The sequence below is a fragment of the Epinephelus moara genome, chromosome 24 (genome assembly GCF_006386435.1).
Source record: "Epinephelus moara isolate mb chromosome 24, YSFRI_EMoa_1.0, whole genome shotgun sequence".
NCBI lineage: Eukaryota > Metazoa > Chordata > Actinopteri > Perciformes > Serranidae > Epinephelus > Epinephelus moara.
The window spans coordinates 18468519-18493911 of NC_065529.1; the positions used below are offsets into that span (position 1 = coordinate 18468519).

At 39.5% G+C, this 25393-nt stretch overlaps 2 protein-coding genes across 3 annotated transcripts in view; one reads left to right on the forward strand and one right to left on the reverse strand.

Moving 5' to 3' along the window:
• Positions 1-6792, reverse strand: part of wdr1 (WD repeat domain 1) — a 14519-nt gene extending 7727 nt beyond the window's left edge. The window contains exons 1-6 of the mRNA XM_050038481.1: positions 6644-6792; positions 4479-4600; positions 3300-3390; positions 3054-3201; positions 1904-2084; positions 340-417 (exon numbers count right to left, since the gene is read on the reverse strand). Of these exons, the coding sequence (XP_049894438.1) occupies positions 340-417; positions 1904-2084; positions 3054-3201; positions 3300-3390; positions 4479-4600; positions 6644-6659 (636 nt within the window). The 5' untranslated portion in view covers positions 6660-6792. The remainder of the gene's footprint in view (positions 1-339; positions 418-1903; positions 2085-3053; positions 3202-3299; positions 3391-4478; positions 4601-6643) is intronic.
• A 4697-nt stretch (positions 6793-11489) lies between these two features.
• idh3b (isocitrate dehydrogenase (NAD(+)) 3 non-catalytic subunit beta) lies at positions 11490-24066 on the forward strand. 2 transcript variants are annotated; one of them, XM_050038489.1, is made up of 11 exons: positions 11490-11587; positions 14092-14265; positions 15010-15130; positions 15280-15340; positions 15446-15578; positions 16850-16983; positions 17136-17238; positions 17352-17498; positions 17762-17856; positions 18651-18711; positions 23508-24066. In XM_050038489.1, the coding sequence occupies exons 1-11, from the start codon at positions 11534-11536 to the stop codon at positions 23583-23585; spliced, it is 1161 nt and encodes a 386-aa protein (XP_049894446.1). In that variant the 5' UTR covers positions 11490-11533; the 3' UTR covers positions 23586-24066. The 2 variants fall into 2 exon arrangements, with proteins under 2 accessions (XP_049894446.1, XP_049894445.1); XM_050038488.1 differs by lacking the exon at positions 23508-24066 and adding an exon at positions 20993-22667.
• Positions 24067-25393: the final 1327 nt, after the last annotated feature.

Here is a 25393-nt window from a genome sequence, read left to right on the forward strand (position 1 = left end):
CAATTTTGGTACCCTGACAACACTAATCTGGAGGGGGTTCATCTGCAAAAACTAATGAAAAACTAAACAACGATATTCGGTACTCGGTATTCGGCCAAGCGTTTAATATTATTCGGCTTCGGCCACAAATTTTCATTTCGGTGCATCCCTACTGGAAAGTTATATTTTAAAGGGTTTTTTGGTTTGATTTTCAAGAATGGGTAATATATAAACATGGCACAGGTTGGCAACCCTAGATTATATTTGTATTATTTCAGTAAAAATCACAGTGATTGTCAATAATAATGTAAGTGACTAAGGTAAAAATGTCTAATGGTCACATAGTAATCCAGTACTCACCTGGCCATCGGCGCCAGCGGTGACAAACCGCTGTCCATCTGGAGAGAAGCGAACACAGTTGACAAACTGGGTGTGTTGCTGTAGCGGTCAATGAGGAGACAGCAGGGAAGAAAAAAATAGAGGAAAATTATCCACAGTGAAAGACTATGCACTTTAATATACAGTTAATATTAGTATTTTATTTGGCACAGTGGCATTCCCTATAGACTTTGAATCTGCCCTTATAGTTAATAAGAGCCAAAAAGCTGTTAGTTATAAAAGCCTTTGGGGGTTACATATGTATTGCATGACATAATTCACATGCAACTACCAAGACCATGGTCAGTGTTAGAGAATGTGCTACACTTGCACATAAAACCAACTGTAGACTCAAATCAAAAAGCAGACAAGGATTTTAAGTATAGGACAGAATTTGGTGCTCAGCATGTTTGTAGAAGGAAGGCCTGCTTTTTGAAGGCGGCTCACGCATTCTCCAAGAATTTATGGGGGAAGTGAGTTATGTAATATGGAAACAGGCAAACAAGGCAACACTGTCACGAACCACCAGGGTGTGACAGACTTAAAGGGATAGTTGGGATTTTTTGACATGGAGTCGTATGGGGTATTCATCCACAGTCAGCCTATTACCTACAGTATGTGTCAGTCAGCCAGCCTGCAGTTTGGAGAAGTCCGACACAGAAGCTAAGCAATGTACTGCTGTGGATAAGGGCTAGCGACAACACATATTTTTGCCACTTAGAAAAATAGTCCCACCAACAAAAAAAAAAAAAGAGAGAGTATTTTCACTGTTTCACCTTTCTGTCAGACAGCGCATTTCAACAGGGAAGCCGATAATGTCTCCTAGTTCCCCATATATCCTCTTGTTAAAGCCACCAGACTCCATTCAGAAAAACAGTCATTTTGTCTCACTGAACACAGGAGCTGCTTGGAATACCTTTGCTTCGATCAGTCAATCAGTCTGTTTGCGTTATTGTGTGACTTTGGTAAATCTGAGCTACACCAAAGTCACACAACAACCCAAATTAAATAACAGTTTGAGGCAGCGGTAGCCCAGCAGCTCCTGTGTTCAGTAAAGTTAAATCATTGTTTTTCTCAATGGAGTCTGGCTTTGAGAGGAGCCTGTTAGAAAACGCTCTCTGACATTAGGGTACAGCTGTGAAAATACTCTCAGTATAGCTTACACTTAAACTTCTATTGATTGTTTTGGTGGGACTTCTTTTTAAGATGGATTAAATATGTTTTGTTGCTGACCCCTCCACAGCTGTAGATTGCTTAGCTTTCATGTCAGACTTCAGCCCGCTTCTCCAAACTAAGAGTGGGCCGACTGCTACCAAATTAAGACATCTGGTACAAAGCCACAGAAAACCTGCTACATCTAGTACTATCTCTGTATTTAATGGAGGCCATTATTTTGATACTACTAGGAATGCAAGTTGAAGAAGACATTCAGCCTTTGGTTGATCTTGAGACTTCCAGCAAAATCAGCTTAGCTCCAACTACTTTGTTTAAGCACAAATGCCTACAGGTAAAAAAAAGAAGCAAAATGTTGATCTCTGCAACTCACATTTAATGTGAACTTGAACTTGAAGGGGACTCCCTCGGAGAAGCAGCCGGTGGTGTCATCACTGCCGGTGGCCAGGCGGTAAGGACGTGTCTGCTTTATGTCGACACTGTTGATTAATTTGGAGTGGCCGGCAACCTCCCCCACTGAGGAGCCAGAGTCCCACAGGAACACGGCTCCAAACCTACAGCAAGAGATGAACATGCACATATCGAGATATGTGAAATTGGCTATGAAAGTATTCTAAATATAACACAGAATTAAACAGATTTTCTTAGATGGGCCTTTTTTAAGTGGCTAAAAAACCAACTACTAATGGCAGCATCTGTAGAGACATTTAATTTTATATTACCACAAGTGATTGTAAACAAACATTGTGATTCGGTCTATAATAATCAGAAACGCATATACAAGTCTTCAAGTCTCCTAGGATGACATAAAAAGCAAAGCTTTGACAGAGTATTACTTAATGCATGTATTGGTAAGGCACGTGATGTGCTAGGGGGTTTAAGGTGTCTTCACAGCTCAGTAGCGTTGTATACTATATAGCATTCACATTCACAAAAACTGCACAACACTTTGTTTATATTTTATACAAAACCATGACCTCAAGCACGAAAATTAATAATAATCATAATTCCAATCAACACGCCACCTTGGCATGTTAATCTTAAGAACATCTAAAGCAAACAATGAGTAGTGATGCGTAACAGCTGAAGAAGCTTGTCATGAAACCCGAGGCCTGTACTACGAAGCCAGTTCACCTTACCCAGGATATCTTTTTGTTATCTTGCTTCACTTCACACTAACACTGGCCATCTGGATAACCGCTACCACAAAGCTGGTTACCTACTAGCTCAGTCAACTCTGACTTTTCCTACCCAGCCACAAACGCGTTCATGTGAAATGGGCAGGGTTGTTAATTACGAGCAACATCATCAGAACCATGAATGAAGGGAATCACTATTGGGAATGTTGTTTTAGGGACAGCAAAAAGTCATATTCATTGGAGTGAAAAGTAAATACTGGCCTATAATCTTCACAATAACCCCAAATTCTGCTTGCACTACATGCCTGTGGTCATGCTAGTCTGAGTGGAATGACGCTAACTCCATTCATTTCTTGAACATGTATGAAAACCCCTCATACGCACTTCTCTCGTCCGTCCCCAACGACAGCAATCCTCTTGCTATCCTCTGTCCATGCAATGTCCTTGATCCTGCCTGAAATAGGGGTGTACTCGTACTTGAGAAGGTGCTCCTTCTGGGTGGTGTCCCAGATACGGATCTTTCCTGATACATCTAAAGGGTTTAAGACAATATTTTACTATAGCATCAACATAACTGTGGTAGCTATACACGCATATTTGTTGACACGTGTTCATAGGTGGGTTGTTTACCTCCAGATGCAATGTAGAATCCACTGGGGGCATACTTAGCAACAGTTACCGTATGGGCATGTTCGGTGTAAATGTCTGCTATAGCTGGGTTCTGTAAGAGACAGGAAATGTGAGACATCAGCAGATCTGTGACTGACACACGGCACATTAGCTGGTTTCCTTCTAAATCAGGATCAGAAGTCAAAGGAGAATTCAGTTTTATTTTTTAACCTTTTCCAGGGTTTTGGCCATGGCTCCTATTGCTTATGATAACATTTTACTCATTAGATCTATTGAGGAGATTTAAAGGGACACAGGAAAGTGACAAAGCACAGCTGGTACTGGTGTATCAATGCTGTGTAGTATTAAAAGTATTCAAGTATTAAATGATTTATAGTCAGGATCAATGTGTATTGATAAAACATATCTTTACCACTACAGTTTTGCACAACTGGTTCCTCATAAAGAGTAACTGAATACCAGCTGAAAATCTTATTTCTACTGACCACGACTGTTTGAAGCTCTCATCTTACTGCTGTATGCAGTGTTCAATACACCCTGACATCACCCATAGGTGGGGTTACAGGTACAACAAAGGCTGTGCTCCAACTGTCTGTGCATTGTGCCATGTGTTATGTGGCGGCATGAGTGGGGAAAGCTCTTAAATGCAGTGCAGGTGGCAGGTGGGGGATCTGGGGAATCCCCATCAGCTCACAGCAAAGAGTAGAGATGTTGCTGTAACGCTCTTGTTGAGGTTGACTACTGAATTAGAAATTGCTAACGGTAAGGAAGTGAAAAGTTCTAAACATGCTACACCACTTTTTGAAGGAAGCCAGTTGAACTATCTTTGCAGCCAAACTTTAATTTATTCTTTAGACAGCCTGTAAGCGTTGGCAGAGACTGTACATCATTTCAAGCAGTGCAAACCGGCACTGTGCCGACTGAATTTTTGGAGCGCACCAAGAGCACAGTCATGGACACACAAAACACAGATTTCTTTGAGGTTGGTGTTAACTTGCTCTTTAAAATTCCACTCACAGAATTCAGTGCAATCAAAGCAAATAACTGTAATTAGTGAGTAAAATGCCAACATGAATAATATAAATCATGGCCAAAACAAGACTCAAATTGGGATACATAAACAGATAAAAAAGTAAGGTTACAACACTGGTAAAATATGACTTTGAAAAAGATCATTACATTGATGTTCCTGATGATGACACACTTCCCATTGGTGTACAAGAAGTTGTTCCCTTTGGGATCGCCTCCGATCACTTTTGCAACGCCCCTCTCCATCTGAGGGAGACTGGCGAATACATGCTCTGAAAAAAGTAGACATGACAAGAAAGACGTCAGGCAGACAGATCATGTAACGCATTATGGTTAATACAACTTAAACAAGCGTACACTGAGAGAAGTATTAAACTGAACTACATTACTAGGGATTGTATGCAGACAGAGGATATTAAACTGTACATCTGGACTACACGAGTAAATAGAGCATAAAATCTTATAACTTGCACTGCCTGGACAAATATCTTTTCAGATAAGATAGCAGAGAGTATGCAGAGTTAATTTAGCATTACTTAGTTTTCCATTAATCACTCTGGGGGAGTTGATGTGTCGAATATGGCCTCCATCCAGACACTGACTGAACAGCCAGGTCTGTTTGGAAGAAGATTTAGCTGCCACACAAATACCAATATTATCCTCTAATAATAATAATAATAATAATAATGATAACAATACAATGTTTCCCCTACCACTGCCTTGGATGGGTGGCCATGTGATATGTGTGTTACAGGAGTCAATTAAATCAATAATAATAATAATAATAATAATAATAATAATAATAATTTTGTGATGTAAGTTGTGATTTACACCCCTAGTAATTAATGGGGTTAGCATACACCCTCCCACCCTGCAGCCCATCCACAACCACCCCAAAGCCGTCTACCTAGGGGAAACCACGATCATAAAAATGATCAAACAGTATACATCATTACTCTTTTAATTATCTTGGTTAAGTTTTATATACATGAATGTAAATTCACACACACAAAAAAAAAACTTTTTTTGCGTTAACCATAAAGACTGGGAGCAGTAAGGGACTGTTTGTTCCTTATGAAGGGGAGGGGTGGTGCAAAAAGGAAAAGGCATGTCAAATTGTTTTTTAAGCACTGGGCAGTGACTTGTGATTTTTTGGGGGGCATTAAAGAGGGATATACAGATTTAAATGGTTGTATCTTGTATTTATTTTACCGCCTATTATTAAAGAAAACACACATTCCAAACCACATATTTGGAAGACATGTTTTCTTTAAAAGTTTTCTGCCAAAATTACACTATTCATTTACGACATAAACTGCAAAAACATAAATTATCATAAGGTTTTCAGATTTCCATCAACCCTTGGGTGCACCATGTGCAATGAAAGCTTCCATCACCAAATCTGAGCTTAAAATAGGGATCTCATCAAAATCACTTCATTCTACATCTCATTTAAAATCTGTTTGCACCAACTAACCAGCATGCACGACAAGAGTGAGGCTTTTTTTTCCAACTCCAGAACTTCATCTTCAACTTTTAACTTTCAAACATGAAAGAGTTTAAAAAATCGAATAACTAATTTATAGTGGAGGGAGGATCATGCATTTTCTGTCAGTCACTCAGGATGGCTCAAGGATAAATATTTGCAGCTTCAGGAAGGATCAAAATAACAATAAATAAATAAACAAAGTCATACCGCAGCCACCACCCTCCTCTGTTAAGTCGAGATCACTCCCTAATTGGAGGCTATTAAATCTCACATTAACAAGGAAGCTGTACAGAAGCTGGTGCATTCATTGAGCTTCCGCATTTTCTCTAAAATCAGCTTTCTTAGCTTGAATATCATCTCCACAGGCTCGACATAAAAGCTGACAGTCGACAGTCTTTTCTTGAGCAGCCACATACCAAGTTTCTGAGAGCTACTTCCCCAGCAGAGGTTCCTGACTGCCAGCCAGCCTCTGCCTCAACATGTCATAACAATGCGATGTGAGCACAGCTATTTCCTCTGACTCCTGTTAGCTCAGCCGGCTAACGCTAACTTAAATGAACCGGCTGTAATGAGCTGCATTAACACACACACACATTCAATATAATCCTGTTCTTATCAAACACATGTGTATATTAAATGTGAATGAACCATTGCCAATGCCGGGGTTTTGTCTCTCCCGTGCGAGATGTCAAAATCATGCAATGGGCGAGGCTAGCTAGCTGCGAGCTACCTGGCTGACTAGCTCGACCTGCTGAATAATGTCGCCCAAAATAACAGCTTTAATTGCATTTTCTCCGCAGTTGCTATTAAAAATAAACAAACTTACTCGGGTCATAGGTCATCTTGCTTGCTGGTCACTTGCTTAGCGTTATTGTTGAGAAATGAATGAACCAGTGAAGCTCCCCCGGCTGAGCACTCCCTGATCACACAAACACGGAAGCGAGTGCAGCTCTCCTTCTGCCTGGCTTTGCCCATATATAGTAAACTCAGATACTACGCTGCGGCTGTCAGCCACTCGCCAGGCACGGTGACATCTGGGATCATTTATCCCTAAATACGGTCTGTCAGGCTCCAGGGCGATAGGTTGACCCCAGTTTGTGCTTGTCATATGATGTGCAAACATTACATTCAGCTCACTCAGCATTATTTTTTTGTTTGAATGATAAATTCCAGATGTGAAAACACAGTAGCGCACGAAAGCCTAATAGAAGCAAGGGCATAGGCTTCCTTTCAATATTGTAAGGTGGAGTGGAGGGGACATGTATGAACTAGTGTTTTATGCAACAGTTTGTGCATGTTGTCTTTTCTTTTTATTTTATAATGTAAATGTCTTTAAATTTCTCAAAATTAAAGTCCCCTGCTTCACATTTTCATTCAGGGTGAGGGGTTACATGTTTTAAATAGTGGACATGTCACTTGCACCCCTCTGCGAGAAAAATTATCTGCTCAGTTTTTCCTGAATTAACATGATTATCATCACATAATTCTGAGAAAAGTTTTCAAGGGGTTGAAATTCTGCTGTTGTTTACTTGGACAACGCTTTGTTTGGATAGTCCACCTAAAAGATTCAATAGTTCAGCTATTTTGCTTTGTCTGTAGATGTTTATCTAAAGAGTCCAGTGACATTTCATTACATGTTCTCAAAACAGTTTAGTTGAACTGTTGGCTCAATGTATGATGCATAGGTTGTTGAATCTCGACTAGCAAGATGTTGAAATGTTACAAATACTATCTAAAGATCTGTAGGTGGACTATCCAAAAATAGTGTTAGGCTACTGTTTTTCTTGATTAACGAGATAACAATCTTGTTAATTTAGAAAAATGAGAATTAATTAGATTATTATTTCATTGATTCAGAAAAACAAGTCGATTTTTTTTACATGGAAACCTTTCTCAGAATTCTGAGATAACACTCAGAAAAACAGGGCAAATTTTTGTTTTTCCTCATGCATTACGCATCCGTAATTACACTTCCCTACAGATTCCCCTTGAAGGACCAGGAGAGTAACTTAACAACATTACCAGAATTCACAAAGATTCTTCTCAACATTTTTGGAGTGTTTTAGCAGAGAAAGAGAGAGAGAGGGAGAGAGAGGGGGAAAAATACTATGTTCCCAATGCACCACCATGACCACCATGGACATGTATGTCTGGCAACCATTGAGCTTTAAGGGGTTTAAAATATTCTTACTGTACAGGAGAAAGGTTCAAAGGTCAGCACAACCAATGGCACCCCCAGGAATTTTTACGGTGGCCAGATTGGGTCATTGAAAATCTTGGGGTGGCACACCAAAACCAAAAGCCTTAACTGAATTTCAGGATTTGCTTATGATGTTTAAGTGTTTAGACTAGTTGAAAACTATGTCATTATAGAGAATTAAGGAATTGCATACTAATATACTTTGGTTACTTTGATTAACTGATGTTCATAGACTTATGCCGTGCAGTTAATACTTTGAGTTACACAACAGTCCTGTTTGAATGTGTTGGTTATGTATCTGTACATGTTAGGCCAATCTATATTCTTTAAAGGAACATTGTGTAAGATAGTGGTGAGGATTGCAGATTGCAACCAGCTAAAACGTCTCTAGGCTAGAATTCCTTCAGTGTTCATTGTTCAGGAGGTTTCTACCAGGAGACCAGTATCTACAGAGGGTTCTTGCTCGCCAATAAAGGACCAGGTGATAAAAACCTGTAACACTGAGTAAAGCAGTTTCATGTTACAATATGCTGTTTAGCACATTACAGACAGCCCAGCACCTGCCAATGTATGCTCACCTTTTTTCTCTGATAACTTGTTATGGAGGGGCTGCAAACTATGGTGGGTGACACAAATTCATGAATGGTCCTATGTAGAGCCAGCTGGATGTTTGGTTTATCCGCAACTGTGGAAACATAGTGATGCAACATGGCGATCTCTGTAGACGAGGACCCGCTCCCTGTGTAGATATAAACAGCTCATTCTAGGGTAAGAAAAACACAGTGATTCTTAGTTTCAGGTGATTATACACGAAAGAAAACATACTTATTTTATGATATTCCGTTTCTGCAAATATATCCCCCTAAATCCTACACACTTTTAAGTGCTGATAGAAGACCTGGTTATTTCTAAGATTGTCATTAATCTATATTCAAGAAAAATGGATACTTAGCTCTGTGGCTTGAATGTACATGAGAGGAGCTAAATGAAGAGGGTGAGGGTCTGCCTGAGAGCCATGCCTCAGGGCAAAATTTCCGCAAATTATTAGATGCCCCACTTTGCCTCAAAAAATTATGCTAGCATGAATAACCAAATGAAATGCCTAACAAGGTAAAAGCAGATTATTAAAGTGTCAGAGGACAGCCCGCTGATCTACAGTTCCATGATGTACATTTTAAAATCCGATGTCATCCTGTGTGTCAGCAGACGGCATCACTTGCCTGGAATAGGTGTGGGAATCCCCTAACCTATTTAGGATAGACCAACTCCAGAAGGTGGAGCCATGACAGCAGCAAATGTCATGGGACAACAATACAAAATGTTAAAGCTAATTCTACAAGCAATGGCTAACACATTGAAAAAGATTCATGAGTGAGTGTGAAACTGTGTGTTTTTACAGTTTCACACAGGAGCACCATTTAAGCCCACCTGAGCTCAGCTCAACAACAGCTCTGACACAACAAATAACTGTAATCCTGAACATGTTGGAGGGGCCCTGACTGGCTCTGGGCCCCCTGAACCATTCAATGTGAAGTGAACAGTATTAGCTTCACAAAGACTATTTTCGTCTTCTTCTCCTTTCCCTTAACCACTGGTGGACTGAATACATGCACTACATTTAAGTACACTTTGGTGCAATTTTAAGGTGTTATACCTCAGGTTTTTCAATTTTATGAAACTGTATATGTCCATTTAACTACATTTCAGAGTAAGCTAGTGTATTTTTTTTAATTTATCAAAGCTTTGGTCACTACACACTTAAAATATGATGCATTGTTGTTGATTAAATTACCCAACAGTATACAAGTTATAATGAGCTACAACAATAAAATGCTGATTACATTTTAATTCACCTGTAATATTAAGTCACTATACCTCATGTTGTCATGCGATTCTGCATAATGAATACTTTTACTGTGGTACTTTGACTTAAATGAAAGATTTAAATAACTTTCCTTGTTGGAGTTCTGGAGACAAAAAGCAAAACTGGCAGCTGCTTACATGGAAAAAGATTAATACCACATACATTCACAAGTATAAATCAATACAATAAAACACTATAATATTTTTTGTTAATTATTTTTCATGAGCATGAAGCATGAACCAAAAGGGAATATAATTCAAATATAGCAGCTGCAGGTCAGCTGGTGCTGGAACAGAGGCTCTTGTAGTGCCTCACTCTGATTCCATCAGCCCTTTCTCTACCAAAGTTGTTTTTCAGTGGAGATGAGGGCTGTGTTTACATATCTTGTCTGGCCTGGGAACGCCTTGGGGTCCCCCAGGAGGAGCTGGAAAGCGTTGCCGGGGAGAGGGATGTCTGGGGTGCTTTGCTCGGCGGATGAAAATGGATAGATGGATGGATAGATGGATGAGGGCTGTGTTTTAAAGGACAGCAGCTTTTGCTTTGGTTGGGATGAGCTACAGGAAGCTACAGGCAGAATATATTCAGGAACCAGAGGCAGGGCTTTGCACAGGAGATGAGAACAACTGTGGCTGCTGAAGCAAAACGTGAGGTGTTGGAGGAGTTAAAGGAAGTCATAAACAGGTTCTGAAGGAGGCTTAAGACGTGAAGCTGCAGTGGATCAGAGATTTGGCCAGATGCCTGTTGTGTTGTGTCATGTTGTGTTGTGTTGATGAAGGGCTCTCACTCTATTTGTTTTGTGCAGGTAACCAACGTCTCACCTTTATTCTCGTCGTTCTGGGTGCCCTCTGGGCAGTGAAAGGCTCGTTGTCTTCAGTCGACGAAGGGCGCTCACCCCTTTGTCCCTGTTGCCTCAAGGTGGTCAAAGGCTTAGTGTCTGCAGAAGATGAAGGGCTCTTACCTCAACTTTTTAATCACAATTTTACTGAGTTGTTTTGAATTTTGAGACTCTGTTTGTGTGTTGTTTGTTTGTTTGTTTTTTGTTCCTCCCCTAAGAGATGGGAACAGTACAGGCTGTCACAATGAAGAAACGGAAACCACAGATGACCTGTATTGCCTAATAGGCATTTTTATCCCTCGGGTGTACTGAATGCTACAAGTAACAAGGACTTTGTGTTTTAGGTTATATTTTTCCACAGACAGGATCCTAGGTTGGATCATAATTGTCCATTTTTACATCTTGTAAACCTTTCTTTTTGTTTAAATTATCACATATAGAGTAAATAATTAAAATTAAATCTTCTAGGTTTCCTAAGTCCCCCAGATGAGCCCCAAAATATACAACACCTGGCTGCATTCCTGTGTCAGAGCTCTGTTTGCTGTGTTTTAGTCTAAGATAGCAGGCTACATGTTTCACACTGGCTATGAGTCATGACTGTAACATATAAACTGAGGACCTGTGTTCAAGCTCTCATACTGGTTACCTGCCAGTGCCATCTGGTCTGCTTAAGTGTCCTTGAGCAACACAGTCCTGAGTGGAGGTGGGAGGCACTTCTCATCCTGTTACTTGCCATACAATAGCCATTCTGTCCACCTAGGGGCACTATTGTCCTTTAGTTACTGCTGCACACCACAGAAGAAGAAGCTGTAGCTGCATGCCTGTAACGATGGCGGCCGCCCTGAGAGGAAGCTTAGTAACATTGGTCAAGGTGAGTGCATAGATGATGTTCACAGACTTATTTTACACACACGTCGGTAGGAAAGGAATTGTAGTAGCTGCAGTTGTATTTTAAACTCAAGCAGCGTGTTATCTTCTACTGTCAGAGAAAAAGTAAGACCGGCTTGTGTCATTGGTGTAATGATGCTAACCATGAGCCTCCTTCATTGACAGTCCGTCTGAATAGCTTCTGTCATGTTCAGATAAAAGCTGATAGTTAAAGTGATTTCATATCAGCTGGTCAGTGAGAAGAGAAATCTCGGTCATCAGTAGATACTTGTCAAACAAGTCCATGGCTAATACCATATAATGAATAACTGTATCTTGTGAGTGAGATAATTAGCTTAATTTGCTAGTAAGCTAACTCAGTTAACCCTGACATGGTAACCTCTGACAGAGAACCATCAGTTACTTTAACATACACATAACAACTGCTACGTATCGTGGCTAACCACAGGCTGACTGTCTGGGAAAGAGCAGACCAGATTAGTCTGTCTCTCCACTTCAGATAATTTACTGTACATCAGTCTTGTGATCTGATAACTTGTTGTCAGTCATCTCCAGTTTTTCCACTTGCTGGATGCTTAAATGTCAGTGGGAGTCAACAGATGTGCAGTTGCTCAGGTTATCATTTTAAAGCCTGCAGGTGGCATTGCATATAGTGACATAGTGAGATGTCATTTCAACAGATGACAGCTGAAGTGAATTGTTTTGTTTATTCCCTGTAGTCCCTATCTTGCCTACAGGTCAGTGGCCCATGAGCAAGGTTAGAAATTAGCACCAGCCACCAGCCAAATGCTGCTAAAATATGCAAGTGGCTGCTACATTTGCTCCACTCACCAGCCCCCAAAAACTGGTATTCTGCTGAGTGGTTGATAGATTGTCATCCAGGACCCTCCTGAAAGATGTCAAGGTTATTATTGTTAGCTAAAACTAGGTGTTACAAAAACATTTTAGTTAACTGAAATAGAAATAAAAACTAGACTTAAGAAAAAAAAGAAAGAAAACTAACTAAAGATATCTATATATACTTACAAAACAAAGTAAAATAAGGATACATTTATATACACAGGAAATGTCTTTCATTTTAGTCTTTGATAACTCGGTCAAATTTGTCAACACAACAAGCATCAGGAGGCGTTGGTGCAAATGTTTTGTTGAGACTGGGATGTCTTCATGACTGTGACTCAATTACCTTCACAAAGGGTTGTGTTTGTTTTATAATACCTGTTGTGAACTTCTTAAATCTAGTCACTGCCACATGTTATAATACACAAAAACCTAAAACCTATAGTGAAGTTAAACTAAACATTTTCAAACAATAAAAACTTAAGTGAAATGGACAAACTGAATTCAAGACAAAAATTAAAATAATAACTTATGAAAAATACAAAACTATAATCACTCTTGTCTACAGTGATAAGAGGTCACACTCATCTCTGCCTGCCTCAATATTATCTAATCAAATGTTTGTTCTTTGTGACTAGCAGTAGGCAATATAGACAAAGTCAGATATAAAATTATCACAGTATTTTATTTCATATTGTAGTATTGATACATATTGTGATCCATACTGTTTTTTATGGATACAATTGTCAGTCTGTTTCTAACTTATCCAGTCAGTTTGATATTTGGCATTGATTTAAAAATCATATACAAATCCAGTATTGCCATAAGGCAACATTTCTCATATTATATTGCTCTTTGATTTGTAGCATTGCCCATAATGGCCTAAAAAGTTCTTCCCATAGTTTTCTGTCAAAATAAATTTCAGGGGTCATGAGATGATTAAATGAGTTAAACAGAAGAAAAAACATTCCTGCATAAAATTAGAGCAGTACTTATCAATCAGTTTTATTGATTAAGCTGCCAACCATTTTGTCAATTGCTCAATTACTTGTTTTTTTTTTTAATGGTTTCACTGAGCCAAGTGTCACATCTCCAAGTGTCTTAATCTGTCCAACAGTCTAAACTCAAAAATGTTTAATTTACTAAAACATAAAACAGAGAAAAGCAGCAAATCCTCACACTGGAGAAGGTGGAACAATATTGTAGATTTTGAAAAAGGATTCAAATGATAATTGGTTATCTAAATAGTTGCCAAAGGTATTATCTGTTGATCTCATAACTGATTAACTGACTAATCGTTTCAGCTCTACTTGAAAGATATTTCCGTAGTTGCTGCTTTCTTTTTCTTTTTTTTTTGAATGAAATCCTGGATAGTTTTACCTCTGCTGGCCTCTAAAATTGAATAGAATAATGGGAACATCCTGTAAAATGCTCACATCTCATAAGCACATGCAAACTGCAACAAGTGGTCACAAGTAGAGCCTGCTTTGTTTTTGAGGTCACAAGTCAAAAAAGCTGGAAATCATCATTGTACCAGGAGATATTAAAGGGGTAGCTCTATGATATGGCAAAACCTTAGACACATTTGTATTGTTTAATAGTGTACCACACTGTGCATGTTGTGACTGTCTCCTCTCCCATCCTCAGGGCCTGAGCAGCCCCCGGTGGCAGCAGCTGGCCTCTCGACCACTGAGTGTGTCCACTGCTCTCTGCAGCTCAGAGGCTCCGCCTGCCCGCGCTGATGCTGTGTTCAAGGTCACGATGGTGCCAGGGGATGGAGTGGGACCTGAGCTGATGACTGCTGTCAAGGAAGTGTTCAAGGTACAATGACACAGATGAAATCATCACTACTTTTTGTCTTTTTAGAAAAATATGGTGCACTACAGCTACAAAAAACAACAACAAAAAAACACTATAGTAGGAGATTTTATTTACAAATATTAATACAGGAGGGATTTATTTCACCATCTCATCTAATTTTTATGTTTTTTATTTCATTTTTGTCCCACCTTTGGCTCACTACATGTATTTAGCCTTAATATATGCTGATGGAATTTTAAATAAGTGTAAAGTAAGTGACGAATGGGAAGACTAAACAGGCTGCAGCGTAACAATGAGGGGCATTTGTGCACCCTCAGTTTATGTCCACTAAAAGTGCTTGTTTTTGCCACTGACAGGCTCAAATTGTTATTTTAAGTGTCTTACTCTACAGAGATAGACCTTTTTGTGAAAGAGCAAAATCCTTTTTGTTTAACCAGAAACAGCCCTGAAATCACTATCACCAAGCCCACCAGACCCCATTTAAATAAACAGTAATTTTATCATCGTAAAACACTCCTCAAGGTTGACAGAAACAAACCAAAGCTCATAAAGAATGTCTTGGTCAGTCTTTCAACTGTTGCGACATTCAGCAACTCTGGTTTGGTTAAAACAAACCCTTAATTCACCCACATGAGTCACTCAAACACAAAAAAAATGGGAAAATGGGGTCCAGGTTGAAAAATACCAAAGTTACCCTTTAAAATGGCTGGTGTTGAAGTTGACTTTAGTTTGTCTTGTCTCCAGGCAGGAGACGTCCCGGTGGAATTTGAGGAGTTTCACCTGAGCGAGGTTCAGAACATGGCCAGTGAAGAGAAGCTGGACCAAGTGTTAAACTCTATGAAGACCAACAAAGTGGCCATGAAAGGTAGCTTTACTTATTCTCTTGTCTTCTCTCATCATTCACCTTCATTTATTAACAAAATACGAGTTATTTAAAAGCTGTACAGCATACAAGGTCCGAAAGAAAATGGGATAGTACTAACATGTATGTTGGTGACATGCTTTGTTATCTAGGAAAGATTCACACACCCATGGAGTTCAAAGGAGAGCTGGCTTCATATGAGATGAGACTAAGGTAAAACCAGAAAGCAAGCTGTGCATTTTATGTGTGTATTTTGTGTTTCTTTCTGTTATTTTTTTGTTTTGTTTTTAATTAATCTACCTCCCTGTCATTCCCCAGGCGTAAACTGGACCTGTTTGCTAATGTGGTCCATGTGAACAGCCTGCCAGGCTACAGCACGCGCCACAACAACTTGGACTTGGTCATCATCCGCGAACAGACTGAGGGGGAGTACAGCTCCCTGGAGCACGAGGTAAACAACACGCCCCCTCACTGCAGTCTGATGATGAACGGTGGTTTTAAACCCACATAAAAAGGAAATGGGTTTTATTTCTTTGAAGGGGGAGATTTCCCTTGAGCTCACAGAGATTTGGCCAGCGTTAAACCGGGAATCACAACAAAGATGAATCACTCTGACAGAGGTGCTGAAAGGGTACTGTGTGTGTGTGTGTGTGTGTGTGTGTGTGTGTGTCTGTGTCTGTGTCTGTGTGTGTGTCTGTGTCTGTGTGTCTGTGTGTCTGTAGAGCCTGTTTACGCCTGGTATGAACATGCACCTTGGGTGATAATGAGTGGACAGCTCACACCTGGCATAAGAACGTCTTCACATATGTCTCAAGTGACCACTTGTTATCGGATCCCACTTCCCTGTTCTGGATGCAAAGAAAAACATTTAATTCACTACATATGATACTTTGCTGCGGGATTGTGAGCTCTGTGCCGGGGAGAGTTGATGACAGTCCTCCCAGCTGCACACACAAAGTGACACGACTGTCTTTACCAGTAAATGGTTAACAGGTTTAATGACTGAGTCGAGCCATTTCAATGTTGATGTGAGTTTGTTGGCAATCTTTAACAGCTGCTGCTGTGTTAGCTCGTGCTAACCAGGCAGACAATGAAATGACTATTCACCAGGAGGAGAGTGGCTCTGGAGACCCTCCCTCAGCACTGCATCTATGTAACGCCAGCAACAGAAAGTTTCCATATCCGTCATACGTCAGCTGAGTAGGCACTTCTTCAATTTGGCCCAGGACACATTAGCATACACACTGCTGAAAGAATGTGGCCATATGCGGCCCAGACCACCTCCGAATGCAGTCTGAGTGAGCAGATCTCAGGACACATTGAGGTCACATTGGGTCCATTCACACCCATACTTGGAGCTATCCACTTCTGATCCAATTACCCAGGACGCATGTTGATATAAGGTGTGAACAGGGCTGTAGACTCAGTTTATTATGAAAGTTTGCTGGCAGTGTGATGATTTACACCTTGTCTTCATTGGCAACGTAATAAACTTCAAGCCTCACAGGACAGTTTGCAGTATTGCACATACAGCATGTGTGAAATATGAGCTGTGTAGACATCTCTGCCCTTTAAAATCAAAGTGAATCTGGTTCATCAGAGGGACAAGGGATGGACAACTGAAAATGTGTCCGTTTCTGATGTATTTTCATTGTCTTGCACTGTTAAGAGTCAATACTTAAGGCTGTATTAAAATGTATGTACCCTCTCTTTGCTCTGTAGAGTGTGTCGGGTGTGATCGAATGTTTGAAGATCATCACCAGAGAGAAGTCACGGCGCATCGCCAAGTTCGCTTTCGATTACGCCACCAAGAAGGGACGAAGCAAGGTCACTGCTGTTCACAAGGCCAACATAATGTACGAATAAAGCAAAGTCCCCTCTTTGCTTTTTTAACTATTGTTATTTTTAATCATGTTCTTCTATAAATTCCTAAAATTGTGTTAATTTGGGTCGTGATTTGCAATCTCAGTCACAGCAACTCTTGTCTTCGTCCCCTGTCTCATTACAGGAAACTAGGTGATGGCCTGTTTCTGCAGAGCTGTGCGGAGGTGGCACAACTGTACCCCAAAATCAAATACGAGAACATAATCATTGATAACTGTTGCATGCAGGTATAAACAGCCTCATGATTCATTCTCCTGACTATATCAATACATTATTCACTTTAGTGTCGCTTTTATATTTCTTGTTCAAACTTGTCATTGTCTGTGTCTCTTTGCTGCAGCTGGTCCAGAACCCGTACCAGTTTGATGTGCTGGTGATGCCCAACCTGTACGGTAACATTATTGATAACCTGGCGGCGGGGCTGGTTGGAGGAGCAGGAGTTGTTCCTGGGGAAAGCTACAGTGCAGAATATGCTGTGTTTGAGACTGTGAGTTTCCAGTGACCTTTCACACTATTTTCATTCTTTAGCCAGCCAGTCAATCTCTGGTTTTACTCTGACCCTTCTGTTTGTTTTTTGTATTTTAGATGAGAATTTATTGCAGAAAATATTAATGGCACACTTCAGGATATAGCTATTGACACAGTATTACTGTTGGTTCAGCTCAACCTTCCTCTTGTGCTTGGTGATGGAGAGGACTTACAGGATTGCAACAGTGTCACCCCTGATCCCCTGTCTCTTCTCTCTTTCAGGGTGCACGCCACCCCTTTGCACAGGCTGTAGGAAGGAACATTGCCAACCCCACAGCCATGCTGCTCAGTGCTGCTAACATGCTCAGGCACCTCAAGTGAGTCAGCCTTTTGATTTGGTTGTAAGAAGTACATCATAATTCAAAAACAAAAACAGCAACAAAGGAGCAGTTCAACACCCAAATTCTAAAATGCATATCTTCCTCTTTTCTGTAGTGCTTTGTGTCAGTCTGGTTTGTTTTGGTGTGAGCTGCAGAATGTTGGAGATATTGGCCGTAGAGATGTCTGCCTTCTCTTGAATATAACAACGAGATGACACTCAGCTTGTGGTGCTCCAAGCACCAAAAAATCACATTTGGAAAACTCAGCAGCAATGTCTCTTCCAGAAATCATGACCTGGTTACTCAAGATAATCCACAGTCCTTGTTGTGAGCAGTTTCATGTGGGATCTTTTTTCTTTCTACCAAACTACACCTGCCAACTGTATCACTGCGCAGAAGGAAGCATAAATCTACTGCTAGCTCACCTAGCACCACTGAGTTAGCCAATGTTACAGCTCAGCTGAAGAGTACACAGTTAATGTTTGTAATCTGCGCTGTCACAAGCACAAGCCTTTTGTTCATGAGTAGATGCACGGTTCCTTCTGCATGGTTATACAGTTAGCAAGTGTTGTTCTGTAGGCAGAAAATATTTCCTACATCTGATTCCGTTATATTTGAGAAAAGGGAGACATCTCTAAGACCGATATCATATACTTGCACTACAGATAAGTGGAAATATCTATATTTTTATTTTGGGGTGAACTGTCCCTATTAGTTCCATTTTGTCTGAATGTTGAGAAGTGTACAGGAAAGTTCAGGCCACCCCTTAATGTCACTGTATTGTGTTGCAGCCTGGAGTATCACTCCCATATGGTGTCAGATGCTGTCAAGAGGGTCATCAAACAGGGCAAGGTAAGTGTGTGTGTGTGTGTGTGTGTGTGTGTGTGTGTGTTACTTGCTAGTTCTACCTACTGTATGCTCAGTGGTGCATTCAGGTTGTGAATGTGGAGACACCTGCCATGACAACACTAACAGTATTAACACCAAGAGGGAATGTTTTCTGTTAATATAAGCAGAGCAGTATAAAACGTATGGTTCTGCTTTAGAGGGGTGTACTATGAAGCAAGATCAATGGGTTAGCGAGGTACGCTGAGTCTACAGAGTTTTCCATCTTTGAAGGTGGTTCTCTTTTAACCTGGCTAGATCACCATGGTAACTTATGCTGCACGGCTAACCTGGACAGCACCAGTTTATGTTCAGAGTTTCAGCTTGAAATCAGCTCAGCGCGCCTTTCACAGCTCCTTTGAATAGTGTCACTCTGTAGTCAATGTCAGTCTGAGCAGTACAGGTTCTCCCCAGAGGCAATTCGTTATAAATGCACTTTATTTAACCTCGTGTTATATCACATTAGTCATGCCACCAAAGGAAGCTTTGCAGTTAAAAGTAGTGCTTACTGTACGGATCATGTTGTTTTGGGTTTTTTTTGCCACACCTACAGTACATCAATGATGCTGAAAATCTGTGCAAGCTTACTAAGCTACTACATGTGTTTTTCACCACATGTTCACATACACAGCCACACAGTGGTGGCCGAGGCTATCATACAAGGTGCCACCTGCTACTCAGTAAACATTTACACGCTCTCGCACGCCGATGGAACAGCCATCGTGAGCAATTTGGGGTTCAGTATCTTGCCCAAGGATACTTCGACACGCGAGAGGAACCGGGGATAGAACCGCCGATCTTAGTGGACAACCCTTTTTACCTCTGAGCCACATTCACCCTATCTTTCTCTGGTCCATTTTAAAGAAGCTTTCTATAAAACCACAGGTAGCATTACGCATTAATAGTTCAATTTTTTATTAATTAGCATGAAGTTTACTTGCATATGATAATTCCCTCACACTTTACCGTAACGTTACCACTTTGGATTATATTTTTATGCTTGGTCCTGATTTGCTAAAGTTCTTTTTATACTGCTGGTATATTACAGCTAATATAACACCAAATTGAAAATTGACTAGTCTCTTGGTATTTGTCACATATAAAAATTAGTGAATAAAATTCATTTAACTTCATTTTTTTTCAAGAACTTAGGTAATTTAAGATTTAGCAATTAGTTACTTTTCTAGCAGCATTCCTGTCTCGCCTTACCTGAGTCAAGAGAGTTGCTTTTTGTCGTAATACGTTTTTGTATTCTTCAGAGGTGGTATGGATCGATCATTTTTAAACAACACACTGAACGCATTATTTAAAGCCTGAAGAAAAAAAGCCATGGTTAAGAGAGCAAGCTGATAATCACTGTCATGAAAGCCCTTATCTCTGACTGGGGCTATAGGGTTTGCCGAGCCAGCTCAAGCAAGGAAAGCATGGCTCTGTTGAACTTGCTTTGTGATACACTCCTCATGAACGTGAAGCCAACAGGACTTGTATACCCTTAGCTTGTTTTTCTGAACTAACATGTTGCTCATCAGTTTTGTGGGTCAGTAACTGTAATCTTATAGTAACACTGTCAAAATGCTGCAGCCACTTAAGAAAATGAAAAATACAATATAGATAAAGGAGCTTCTTCAGATAAATCATATACCAGGAATGACACCAGCGTGTTAAGTTAAATGTCAGCAGTTCTTGACCCACAAATGTCTGTGTCATCCAATAATCAGTAAACTGTGCTTCAGTATGTTAGAGAGCCTTTCACTGCTGACTTCTGAGATTGCATATCTTACATCAGCTCTCCTCTTGCATTTCTCTTCGCTCAATGTCAGTCTTATAAATGTGCAAGATGCATTTGTTACCAGGGCAACCAACCTTTTTCTTTTTAAACTGGCTTGGACTAACTGTCTATTGCACCTGCTCCACGTTGACACTAACATGCACTGACACAAACACCAGCATGAAGTCGGTCAACCTTAGTCCCTCAGATAAAATGCACGGTCGATAACAACTTCATGACAGTTTTTTCTCTCTTTCATTGCTCTTCTGAAAGAGGTGACAAAAGCAGATCTTTCAGCTTTTGATTTGAGGCAACTGTGTGAATTAAAGGAATGCCTGTCATTTGAAAGCAGAATATGCCGGTCTGAAGTGCCCTTCCTCTCCCTCTACCCTATCCTTTAATGCCCTCCTCTCCTTGTACCCCATTATCCTGTGTGTGTGTGTGTTTCTGTGTCTGTGTGTATCTGTGTGCACGTCCCAGGTACGGACACGGGACCTTGGCGGTTACTCTACCACCAGCGACTTTGTGCGTGCTGTTGTGGAAAACCTGCGTCACCGACCTGTTTGCTAAGATGTTTCATCGCACTCTTCACTGACATTTCCTTAAATGTGGACATTGCTTTTAACATGAACTGGACGCATGTTAAGACTGGCGTCCCTTCTCATTGCTTAAAGACAATTGAGCCATTACTTGCATCATAATTTATGTGGTTTATACCGCATTTGCTGATACATCCAGTGGACTCAGCGGTGCCTTGTGTTGTACTTTACTCAAAAATGTGCAGTTCTCTCATAGATTTGCATCATTCATCAATATTATCTCGACACCTTCCCTCATAGTTGCAGTCCATTTCTTAGCATCTTTTTGCTTTTGCGGTTTCTACATGGCTTATTAATCTGGGAGAGCTTTTTGTCTGCCCATTTTCATGACCCTGTGCTTGTTCCGTCAGCCATGTTGGCCACACAGACAGTCTCCCTCTGCTTGGGCTGGACGATACCAAAAAAATCATACATCACAGTATTTTTTTACCAAATACCTCGATATCGATAGTGCGACGATATTGTAGGGTTGACTATTGGTACTGTCACAAAATATTGACACAATGAGATTTTTAATCATCAGTAATGTGGATATATTGACTAAGTGGTTAAAGGCAAATAGAACAGCTAGAACAGTCTGAACTTATAACCATATCTAAAATCTAGGACAATATCTGGTCCATAAAGCCACCAGACTGCCTTTATCAGCAGTTTATATCAGCTTATCTGCTTTTGCCTCATACTTCACTAACTCACCTCACTTTTATCTCATTTTCTGACTGCCTCGTATTAACTGTGTTAGTATACAGTACGATAACATCATGATCCATCAATACCCTATCATTTGATTTCTGTTTCCATTGATTTACCATATGGCCAAGGCAAACCTATCCTAATGCAAAATGCATGTTTCTTGCAGTGAGATTAAAATACTGTTGATATTTTAACATTAACATCTAAAGAAAACCAAAAATATCCAGTTCTTTCAGGCACTACTACACTGACTGTGAAATAACTTTCAGGTGCTGCAACAAAATGAGAACTTTTATAATAATTCTACAGTTTCATAGCCACAGAAAACCTCCCTGTGTGATGGCCATAAAGCCAGTCTGAATCATACATTGGTATAGTGTAGATTATTTGATACATTTTTAGTCTTTTGACAAAAAAACAAAATGGGTTCATTCATATTTTTTACATTTATACATCATCTCCTAGGACTCACATAAACAGGTTTTGTATAAGATGGTGCTGCCTGTTACCACAGAGCTTTTTTCAGGCCATTGATGCTGTGAGAATTTAAAACACTGCTTTTTGTCTTACTGTGCCACAATTTAAGACTTCACAATTTGTTCGCTGTTAACCACAAATAATGAAAGATAAATTAATATATTACTCACTGCACTCATGTTCTGACCTTTGGGTTTAATCTAACTTTTCAAACTTTCTGGAGAATGTGTACCACCAACAGTGTAAACAGTGTCATGTCCTTTGTGCTCATCAGATGTCGTTGTCTTTTTGATCACAAATTCTTTATTGAGATTTCATACCTGCATATTTAAGCTTGTCAAAAGTGTGATGTGATAATGAATAAATAACATTCTGTTGTCTCTTAATAGTCACTGTTGGACTGAATGATGTTGATATGGTTGAATACTAATTGATATGATAAGACTAGCCCGGTGATAGGCAACCTGTGGCCCCTCTCCAGCCCCTCTCCAGTGGCTCCCTGTGGCTTTAGCAAAAACATTTCATGGAAAATTGCAATGTTATTTTATAATTGTTGTAGGGCTAAAGTGATTCTTACATTCTTCATTTGTAAAAATACGTAGCCAATACACTGACTAAAACATGCGTGTTATTGTTATATAAGTATAATCTGGAGTACCCCTGGTTAGGCTAGCTGTTTATTCCAGATCGAAAAAAGGGAAAGTAAATTTAGAATTTATTGTTGCGTGGACAGATTTGTTTGCTTTCACCACCAACACTGCAAAGTTAAAGTACCAAATAATTATGAAAAGCCCACTGCTGAGTATACACATTGAGGTGATGAATGCTCATTTAGACTCATTACTAACGTTGATGGGCTAATTTAGACTGAATAGGCTGTTACCTTCATTATAAGGCTCAGATATGTTGTGTAGTTCAATTGCAATGTGTTCTCTAATACTGATTACACTGAGAATAGTTCATGAACACTAATACTTGATTTATTTACGTACCTTATGTGATTGGTATATTTAAATTCTTAGCCTCAAGTAACGCTAAAAATAAAACTGAGAAAAGAAAGACGCTTAGGAAATGACACTGCTGCTTTCTAAAAGTGTGTATCTGTTTGTGTGTCCTGTGAGTGCAGCTCTTAAAGGCTCTCTAACACACAGGCCGTGATACTGTATGTGGACATGTGTTGCTGCAGCTGTGCATATAGTAACAAACTGTCCTTATGTTTGCAACAGGTGCGCACTGGAGACCTGGGGGGCTACGCCACAAGCGACGAGTTCACCCGAGCTGTCATTGCTAACCTGGCAGTCTAAGCTTTGTATTTGCAAATCTGTCAGCTGCTGAGACACGCACACGCTTTTTTAATTTACATCCTGTAAAGCTGATCCCTTGACTGATTGACTGATTGTACGCCTACAGTGTACTCCAGCAACAACACACATTTTCCAACATAAACACAGTGAGATGCAGATGAAATGTGCAGCTATATCCACAAACTCTGGTTTGCAGTTGAGCATATCATAACGTCGACACTGAAGGCAGAAAGAATACGAGTTGAACATGCAAAGTCTTAAAATCAGCACAAAACATGTTTCCATACTGTTACACTGGCACACGTCAGCCGTTCATAGTTTGTTCTCTGCCAAGATCTTGTAAGTTAATGGTTTTATGTCTGGTCGTTAACCAGCAGTCAGAATATGATGTATGTATGCTTTCATATTATTTATTAACTTTAACTTTTAGCTTCATTGCTTCTTCATTTAAGATGATATACATAATAAATGAGATATAACATCTTGTGTGCAAAATCCTTGCGTGAATGTGAGACTGATGTAGTATTAAGTGTTATGAAAAGTTTATCATGGCTGCTGGTGGCTCAGTCAGCACGCATCCCCATGTGTCTGAACAAATGCACGTCAGGTGGACTGCAGAGTCTATAAAAATGATTATAAGAGTGTCTGGCTTTGTTAGACTGTTATGATCCAGATCCAAAAGAGTAAGTGGAGAAAAAGAAACTGAGCAAAATCCACCATGTCTGCACTGGTCTTTCACTCCAGTGCACAATGTTCATAGACTTAATAATAATTATTTTTAATCTATTTATATGTGTTATAAAATGTCAGAAAAATTCTTCCCAACCCCAAACCAAATTGCCAGTTTGATCCAACCAACAGTCTAAAACACAAATGTCTTCAGTTTACTGTAATAAAAGATTAAAATGTTCATCACATAAAAACATTATTTGTTGAAATGGTAGTAAAACTTAACCATTAAAATCATCATCTTACTTAACACATTGAGCCATTTATATTGACATTTCATTGGTAAGCCTTTCCTGTATAGCTCCCCCAAACTGACAATATGTATTAAAAGTTGATCAGACAAGTCAAAAATGTTACTGAATATATCCATAAATAAAAGTGTTAGTTCGATAATAACAGCGTTAAGTTTGATGCTTTTTCTAACATACAAGGAGTTGGATTTTTTTTTAAAAAGAAAAAATATAAAGCTTAATATTTACTTTTACTCTCAATTTTCATTATTTAACTGATGATACTATTTATTGATGTTCACAGTTATGTTTTGACTTTACTGATAACCTTTTTCTACATTTTGTCTGTTGCAAGCCTCCATTCATGAACCTCTTATTCTTTATTATTTAGGATTGTTATGATTCAACCTTTTTTCTTGAGTTTAGATCAATAACATGGTATGTTTGCAATAAATTCATAACTTTATTTATGAATGGGACACTTATACGTTAATTTATTTATTGACACAGAGAACACACATTAATATCAATACAAATGCAACAAACCAAAAAAATTATCTGTACAAGTCCTGCATTTCAAAGTTCACTTGAAGTGCAGTAGTATTAGAAATGAAATATACCTTTAATACAGAAAGAAAGGTACTCATTATGCAATGCTATAATTACTGATGCATTATTTCTTTCTGTATATACAGTGGTGTGAAAAAGTGTTTGCCCCCTTCCTGATTTCTTACTTTTTTGCATGTTTTCCGCACTTAAATGTTTCAGATCATCAAACAAATTTAAACATTAGTCAAAGATAACACAAGTAAACACAAAATGCAGTTTTTAAATGAAGGGTTTTATTAA